The sequence below is a fragment of the Lagopus leucura genome, unplaced genomic scaffold (genome assembly GCF_019238085.1).
Source record: "Lagopus leucura isolate 7727_CA_CO unplaced genomic scaffold, USGS_WTPT01 Super-Scaffold_100049, whole genome shotgun sequence".
In the NCBI taxonomy this organism is placed as follows: domain Eukaryota; kingdom Metazoa; phylum Chordata; class Aves; order Galliformes; family Phasianidae; genus Lagopus; species Lagopus leucura.
In genome coordinates, this window is record NW_024962295.1 from 209896 (window position 1) to 218500 (window position 8605).

Below are 8605 nucleotides of genomic sequence, written 5' to 3' on the forward strand. Positions count from 1 at the left end.
CACTGTAGAGTATTTCCATCCTGAAAAACAACTGTCAAGGAACTGAAAATTATCCTTGCAATTCTTTTGCTGTCAGCGAGATGATGTGAGTATTGTTAATTCTCAAGGGTATACCTGTACTCTTTCAGGAAGACACAGCAGTTGCGTTTGTTTTTTATCATTCAAGAAAATTTGGCAGACTGAGAGAGCCCCCTGTCTGTCACTGATACTGATTTTATTGAATGGTGATGCCTTATCTCCACTTGCAATGGCTATATGGTAACGTGCTGAAGCTGATCTGGTCACCTTGGGAAGCATCTGCAAAGAGCACGTGTGGTTCTTAGAGAGCAGTTTCTCAGCTAAAAAATGGCAAACCTTTCTTATGGTCATCTTGCTGCCTGCTGTTCTCTTTCAGAATACCAGTGACATGCACTCTTGATGGTAAAATGATGCGTATGTGACTGGGGGATCACAACCTTTGGTTGTATTTCAGGATAGACACTTTCTTATACAAACAAAACTTGATAGGTAGTAGTAGGCACTTGAAAACATGATAGCAGTGACTGTTTAGGACCAGCTCCCTGACATTTTGATACACACTGCCTTAATACAGCACTAATACAGAAAACTTGGGAAACCAGACTGTGGAGCAGCCCGACATTCTGGCTCTGCCTTTTCTCTCCTACAGATTTTGTCAAGATTGAACGTGATGAAATTGCTGGGCAGAAACCAAAGAACACCAACAACTTAGAGCTGAACAAAGACAGCGATCAGCTTAGCAGGTAAAGGGCAAATGGGTAAGTCAGCCACAGAAACCAAGCTGGTCAATACACGTGGAGCTGGGCTTTCTGTGGGAATGGATTTAATAGGCATGGTGAATGCTGGGGAGCTGACTGCGTGGTCCTTTGGCCTGGACTGGTCAGTGCTTCTGTGTCCAAAGCTCCAAGAGATGAGAACTCCTCAGTCAGACTGGCTCCTTGCATTGCATTTACATTTCACCTTAGAGAGGGCCCTTTTATTTCCAACAGAAAATCAAAATCTACTCATCTGATGGCCAAAGAGGCTGCAGCCATTGCTCGCTATAGGGGGAATGCTTCCTCTTCTCCAGACAGCCTGGCAAAGGAGGATATGTTACGGTAATCTGACGGCTTTGCCTCTGCCAGCTTGTGGCAGGATGCTGTGCTCAAACCGCCTTCTGCCTGCACGTCTGAATGGCTCCGCCTCGAGAGGCCAAATGCCTCCTGCCGTTTCAGCAGCACTTTCCTAAGCTGTGCAATGTTGCCTAGTGCTGTTCCCTGCCTCTTTTGCTTGGAGCCGTCCTGTTGCAGCTGCTGGGCTCTGGGCCCTTTAAGAGCCCTGTTTGCCCCTCCACGTGGCCGCGGAAGCTGAGTGCTAGCGCTCTCTGCAGCCTGGAGATGGAAACGTGGGGCTGGAGGAGGTATCCTTGACCCAGCTGCTTCCTCGCGGTGACCCCGGGGAGGGAGGTGCGAACAGGACTCCTACTTGGTCTCTGATTCTGAAACGACACTGACAAAAGTATCGGTAATAATCCCAGTGGGTGGCATTGAATCAAAGCAATCAGTGGGCACTAACTCCCCAGTGGCTGGCAGAACGACAGAATACAGATGCATTTGTGCACGCACCTTCCTAACAGTGTTTCTTCTCTTCAGCAGCTGCACTCCCACAGACATCAGCAACCCCAACTACCTGGGGATGGCTGCTTTCCCTCAGCAACCATTTGCTGCCAGCCAGCTGAAGCAGGCAGCATCACCGGACCAGCCATCCTCTCTCTGGAACTACGAGCAGCAGCCCAAAGACAGCAGCTCTGTCATGGGACAGAGGGAATCATCCTCCACATCGCCCTCCTTGTCCCCTCTGTCTCCAAAACCATCTCTGCAGATTCCAGTGAACAGAAGCATCTCTAATAGGAGTCAGGAGCACCTGTGAGTGTTTGCCTTCTGCTCTGGGGTGCTGCCCTTCTCTCCTGTCGTTCTGCAGCCACTTCAAAGCCTCCATTTGAACAGTTCAAGGGGCAGCACATTCTGTCAGCTTTTTATCTTCAGGATTAAATAAAGAGAAGGTCACAAGTGCAGGCATCAGATACTCAATCTAATGTCAGAGTTTCTCAGACTTTGGTGAAAGGAAAACCAGAGCTGTATGCATATGTTTGGTTTTCTACAAGCAGGGCTCTAGAGAGGAGGAAAAAAACAGAGCTGATGAAATGGAGGGGAAGAAAAGGGAAGAAATGAGCTTTCTAATGATGGGAAGGAGAGCTCCTTCACATGTCATGTGTGAAGTACTTCACCTGCATTTCTGCCTCACTGCTATACAGATGTACAGCTTGCTGCAGCTGTGCCTGCATCTATCACAGGTCTTGTTGCAGAATTTCCACTCAGCACCTCAAAAGATCCTTAACAACTTGGTCAGCTGATGAGGACACCCCTCTAGTGATTGTACGTGGTTTGGGTCCCTATTCCAGATCTTTTTGTAGTGACAGCTGCTTTCTGAGTCTGGGCTGGAGTGAAGAGCTAAATGTATTCAGCACAGTGTAAGTCAGAACTCGCAGAAGTCACAGCCACTGTCTGTATGAGCCTGACAACCTTCACCACGCTCTCAGCGATCTGATCCTGCATATGGTGACTTCCAGAAAGTAGCTTGAAGCAAGGAGCACACCTCAGCTGAACACACCCAGGAACATGTGCCTTTAGCCCTCTGTCCAGTGATATTGTGGACAATCTTTTAAGCCCAGCCTTCCCAGATCAGGTCAAGTCATACGAAACCCACAAAATCTCTCTTGTCCCGTTGCATAACTGTGCTCTCTTTCCATCCTTAATTCTAAGGATGCAGCTGTGAATGCACAGTGGTTGTTTCACCCTGCAGTGTATAGCTACTACTTACATGATGTGCTTATATTACTTACAGATTGAGCTTATAAGCAGGAGAAGAACTGGATTTTTACATGGGTGGATAGTGATAGGGCAGGGGGGAATGGATTTAAACTAAAAGACTGCAGATCTAAGTTAGATGTTAGGAGGAAATTCTTTAAGAATGGTGGGCTCTGGTACTGCTGCCCAGAGAAGTGTGGCTGCCCCATCCCTGGAGGTGCTCAGGACCAGGCTGAATGGGGCCCTGGGCAGCCTGAGCTGGTGGGGGAGGCAGCCAGCCCATGACAGGGGTTGGGACTGGATTATTTTTAAGGTCTTTTCCAACCTAAGCTATTCTATGATTCATTTGGGCGCATGAAGGCATTTTATCTCTTCCTTAGGAATACCATGTGACATTGGTAGCAGGAGATTGACCTAGCTGTACTGATCCAGCATGATGTTAGCTTTTATGTTAACTGTCCAGACAGACATTTAAATCCTCCCTGCCAGTTCTGAAGATGGTTATTAATGTTTTAATTGAGATTTGTGTATGTCGCAGAGCCACTGAAGCACTGGGCACAGTATCTTATCTCTGTTTAAAGAAAAGCCAAATGTCACTTTGACAAGACTGTAGTCCAGCATGGAGGTTGTACAGCACCATGTCTATCTGCATTCTGCTGTCATGGTGATAACAGAGATTAAACAAACAACCCCAAAAAGAAACGAACAAAAAAAGGGTGCACAGTTCTCTTATCTCCCCCCAAGGTTAATTTTTATCCCATTACACATTTGTGCAGTATAATTTTATCATGTTCATCTCCTCTTTAGTTTCTTTTTCAATCATGCCTCTCCTCCTTACAATGCTTTGGTGATTGCAGGCCACCCGACCTGGGGAAGAACACAGCAGAGCCTTCGCTTCAAGAAGAGGGACAGCAAAAGCCGGAGATGTTTGAGAACCCCCTGTATGGTTATACGGCCTCTAAGGGCAAGGCGGCACCAAAGAAAGAGCAGGACTACCCCAAGGCCTCACGAAAAGAGCAGCTGCCACTGCCTGAGCAGAGCTTTCACCTCACCAAGTCACAGGAGCCAGAGAGCAGCAAAAGCTCCAGCAAACAGCCATCGCCGCCCTTCCTGGTCCCCACGCAGCGCTTTCGCTCCTACACCTGCTCCGGCCAGTCCGAAGAAAAGAATATGGGTGAAAAGACTCAAGGCAAACCGAAGGTGGCTGCGTTGTCTGAAAACTCAGCGCTGCTCAAAAAATCGGTCAAGCCATTGAGGTCTGAGGTCAGCCCGGGTGTCCAAGGGCAGCTCAGCAGGCCGCCCCTGCCCTCCAAGAGCCGGGCAGTGCTGGACATGCAGAGCTCCAAGGGCCGAGACTACCGGGACAGTTCTGAACTGCCACACGCCGGCAAGCATCGGATAGAAGAGGGACCGCTGGGCAGGACGACCACACCGGTGTGTGCCTTGTGGGAGCGAGGGGAGGGGAGTCCACGAGCTGTGGTGTCAGACCAATAAACTACAAGAGTAGTGCTGCCTTCCCTCTGTGCTTCCTGAGCAAACTCAGAGCACAGTCCCGCAAACCTATGGGGCTCACAGAGCAGGGGGTGTGAGTTTCTTCATGCTGCAGGTGTCACCTTGTGAAACTGTAGCCTGAGTTCTGCACAGGGTTTGAGTTGCTCCTGGGACATTGAAGCCTGATGGCCAGAAGAACAGTGCAAATAGTCAGCTACTTTGTTGTTGCTTCTTTGGTGCATACTTCATAGTTTCTGAGAACGTCCAAACTTGGCCTGACAGCATGAAACCACACTGATAGTTTTGCTTTGCTGCACTTAACAGAAGAATAATTAAACATACTTATCTACGGCAAATACCAGTAATAGTATTGTTCAAAAACATTGCTGTGCAGGAATAATCCCACACCAGCTTTTCTGAGCTGGTTTTCTGGTTGGGTTTTTTTTTCAGAAAGTCATGAGCTAGATGAAGAGTAAAAGATGTCTTAGTGAGTGAGTTTGGGACACAGAGAGAGCTCACTTGAGTGAGCTGTAAGGTTGTTGTTGTCCATAAGAACTCACAGAACTGGCAGTAGACAAGCTGATGTCTTTCTCTTGTCTCTACAGTGAAAGCAATGTGGCAGATGGCACTCCGGGAGGAGACCTGATGGGAAGAAAGATGGAGATTACTGCTTTGTTCGCACTGAAAACCTCTGGTCTGGGTCTACAGAGACTGGGGGGTCTTTATTTCTGAGAGTGTGTCTCTCTATGATAATGAAAGTGTTGTAGCTGAGAAGTTTAACCTGCGTTGCTCAGACCAAGAGGGGCCAGGACCACTGACACAAGTTAGCCTTCTGTCACTATGGTACTGCCATTAAGAGGCAGGTGGCTAAGCACACACATCAGTAAATGTTTTGGAAAAAGAGGAAGGTACGGTGTGAGGACCAGGAGATGGAAGGGGGGGTGTATTTAGAGAACCCCTTTTTTACAAAAGCAATTTTCTGTTGTTCTGTGTTGCAGCATTCCTAATAAAGAGTGATATGTAAAAGAAAGCATTCTGAAAGCGGTACAGCTCCAGAGTATGTCAAATCTGTGCAGTAGGGAGCTAGGGGAGGGTGGGAAAAGTGTTTTAATAACAGATATTGATGAATGTCACACACTGCCATTGGAGCCAGCTTTGCCTCTTGTGTGAGCTTGCAGGCTGCATCTGTGCATCCATGCAGAGGGTGAGGGCTGGCCAAGGCACGGTAGCTCCTTTTCCCACCCCCTTTTTTTTCCCTAGCAGAGAGAGGTTTTATACCCCTAAGAAGAAAAGGGAAATATCAGAACTACGTGCAGAAATGGGAAGGAATAGGCAAGGTCTTTATGCAGCCCAGGAGTATAGCAGCCATCCCAGCCTTCCCTATGGCAAACACAATGCTCTTGGAAGACACTGGCTGGCTGGTTTTGTAGCATTTTTAATAGATTAATGCTGACCTTACCGTATACTTTTGTTCATTGTTGGAGAATGAATAATGTTAACATAATTGTGATTTCTGTTATATCCGTGTCAAGTATTAATACGGTGGTTACAATTAGGCAACGCCTGTTTGTGACTTAATCATTGCTCTTGTTTCCATGTTGATTACTTAAAAATAATAAAATAGTCACTTTTCTGATCGTTCTTTGCTGCGAATTCAGAGCTGCCTGCCAGCTTCACTTTGGTGCTATCAGTAGCCATGCCCCAAAGGAACACTGACTGCACTGAGGTGTGCTGGGAGGCTGCAGTAGTGCTGTCCCAGAAGTGCCACTGGGATGCATTCATCTGTGTGCCCTGAGCCTCTGTGGGTATGGCTGGCTTATTGTGGCACCTGTTAGCAGGTACAGTTCCTAATCGTATGATATAGAAAGCTTTGCTTTTATACTGAGCACAGAAATTGTACTGGGATAGGAGGGAATCGGATGGAAATTGGGAGAATGAGTGGAGAGGACACTGTGTAGGTACCAAGCTTTTGCAAAGGGATTTTCCCCCATGCGGGTTGGGCTTTCAGGGCATCGTTAGTGAGATGTCTGGCTGTCTCACTGCACTGTAGGTTAGACAGTCCATGAGCTTACATTCCTCTTGCTTTGTTCAACAGAATCTTTCCTGTGTAGTTCCCACAGTTCAACACCTGTGGCATTTCCCTGGCCCTGAGGAGGGGGGGTTCCCTTTTCTATTCCAAGTACCAGAAGAACTCATCCAGCCACTGAGTAAACCTTCCTGGGGCCGCTGAGCTTTCTATCCAATGTGAAACATTAGATCAGGTCCTGCTGATGCTGTGGGATGCTCATGTGTGTTTGGAGATAGAAACGTGACCGATTTTCTATGAGAAGCTTTTAGATTCTCAATCATGAGACCGACTCAGCTTGTGATTGAGGTGTTTTTCCAATGACTTCCTAAGCTGTAAAAAAGAGAGTATGTTCCTCAACGTTTGTAAAATAACTGCTTGCCATAAAGCAAGGATAATTTCTTACAAAATTATTCTCCTAATTGGAAATGCTATTGAAACTTGGCCCAGGTTTGCAGATAAGCAGTTTGAGAACACAGTTGTATTACCAAGGCATAATATAAAACCCAGGCTCTTCATTTGGCTTGTCCATATGGCCAGGCAAGAAGAGAAGCTCTCTGCAAAGCTGTCAGAAGAAAGCATGTGTTACTGTGCAGAAGTTGAGAGTTATCACTTGTAGCTCTACAGAAAGCCCAAGCCACAGTTCTCATGCTTATGGTTTGGTTGGTTGGTTTTCATTGTCTTTCCTAGTCTCCGTGCCCATCTCTTGAACCAAATGAACCTGGCTGGGTCTGAACACAAGCTGCTTTCTGCCTATACGTCCCTGATTCCAGGACTCCCTTTGGACAAAGCAGGCACATTTTTCTGCACTCTGTTGTAATCTACTGTCTTTGTACAGGAGGTACAAGTAGGAGACAAGAAGGGAAGGGTATGAATTGTCCCCCAGGCACAGTACCTATCTGTAACCTTCCTGCATCCTTTAAGTTCTTAGAATAGCTGCTGTCTTGGTGTACTTATTTCCATGGAGACCCAGATGTCAGAATTGTTTTAATTGCCTGGCTACAGCATGTAGTGTTATAGAACATGGTGACTTTTTAGCACCAGGTTTCCTGCCTGCACCTGATAATCTGACACAGGTTTGCTTGTCCTCTTAGCTGTGAAATCATCACAGGGCAATGCAAAGGCTTCTTCTAAAATGCTGTAATGGCAATTTATTTCCATCCTGGTGAAGGTGTAGGGTCTGACAGAAAATGGCCTGTGGAGGGATGAGAATAGAGGAAGGAAGAAAGAAATAAACGTGAGTTATTCGCCCAAAATATCAAGGGGGTAATTTTGACATAGTTAGAAATGATGATGCTTAGGCCTCCAGTCTGCTGGGGCCAAAGGAAACTTTTACTAAAGTTATTGCCATGTTTCTGCTGGTTTTTGGCAGTTTTTACATTAGTCCGTATCGTAATCGAAGGAGGTATTCTCCAGGATGAACTGACTTCTCTCACATACAGCCCCACAATAATATGACATTCTAAAGGCTGAGCTATTTGTGTGTGATGAACCAGTAGGTGCCAGGAATGGTTTCCTGGCCAAGGTGATCCACTGCAATTCCCAGAGATCTCTTAACCAATGGCAACAGATGGAACTGCACAATATCCAAACGTTTATCTGCTATTTCCCTCATCTCTGCCTGAGTGAAATCAACTTCCCATTTCAGGACGTAGGAAGGGACTCCACTCCTCCCTCAGCTGTTGTCCCCCCTGGCTATACCACAAATTAGAGATGCAGCAGGTGGACTGTGAATTCAGAAAGCTGAGGTGACAGTGAGAGCTCCTGCTGAGCTGCGGTAAGGATCAGCAGTTTGGTGCCACGATACACACCAGCTGCATCTGCACGACGCTCATTTTGTGGAGGACAAAATGTGTAATGAAGGACTTAATGGCTTTCTCTAATTCCTGCATGTAGCTGAAGCAAGAGGCAAGTTCAGCTGGAGCTGCATCTCACCCAGCTGCTCACATCTGCCACTCCGGGTCCTGCTGTCACCAGCGCGCTCCTGCGAGCGCTCCTTGAGCGGATCATTATGCAACAGCAACAGGATGCCAACAGTCCTTCCAACACGCCGCGTTTCCCCACTGTAGAAGAGGTGTTAGCTGTGGAGGTACGCGATGTTCTTTCTATATATATAAGCAAACCTCAGATTATTATTCGCATGAATATGAAAAAGATCTTCCTAGCTCTGCAGTGCGCATGCTGT

At 47.0% G+C, this 8605-nt stretch overlaps 1 protein-coding gene across 3 annotated transcripts in view; it reads left to right on the plus strand.

Moving 5' to 3' along the window:
* Positions 1-5988, plus strand: part of INPP5D (inositol polyphosphate-5-phosphatase D) — a 44681-nt gene extending 38693 nt beyond the window's left edge. The window contains exons 24-28 of one of the 3 annotated variants that reach the window (XM_042885365.1): positions 668-761; positions 1008-1115; positions 1650-1922; positions 3722-4298; positions 4961-5988. In XM_042885365.1, the coding sequence (XP_042741299.1) occupies positions 668-761; positions 1008-1115; positions 1650-1922; positions 3722-4298; positions 4961-4963 (1055 nt within the window). In that variant the 3' untranslated portion in view covers positions 4964-5988. The remainder of the gene's footprint in view (positions 1-667; positions 762-1007; positions 1116-1649; positions 1923-3721; positions 4299-4960) is intronic. The other 2 variants (XM_042885366.1, XM_042885367.1) reach the window with 2 other exon arrangements.
* The last annotated feature ends 2617 nt before the right edge of the window (positions 5989-8605 follow it).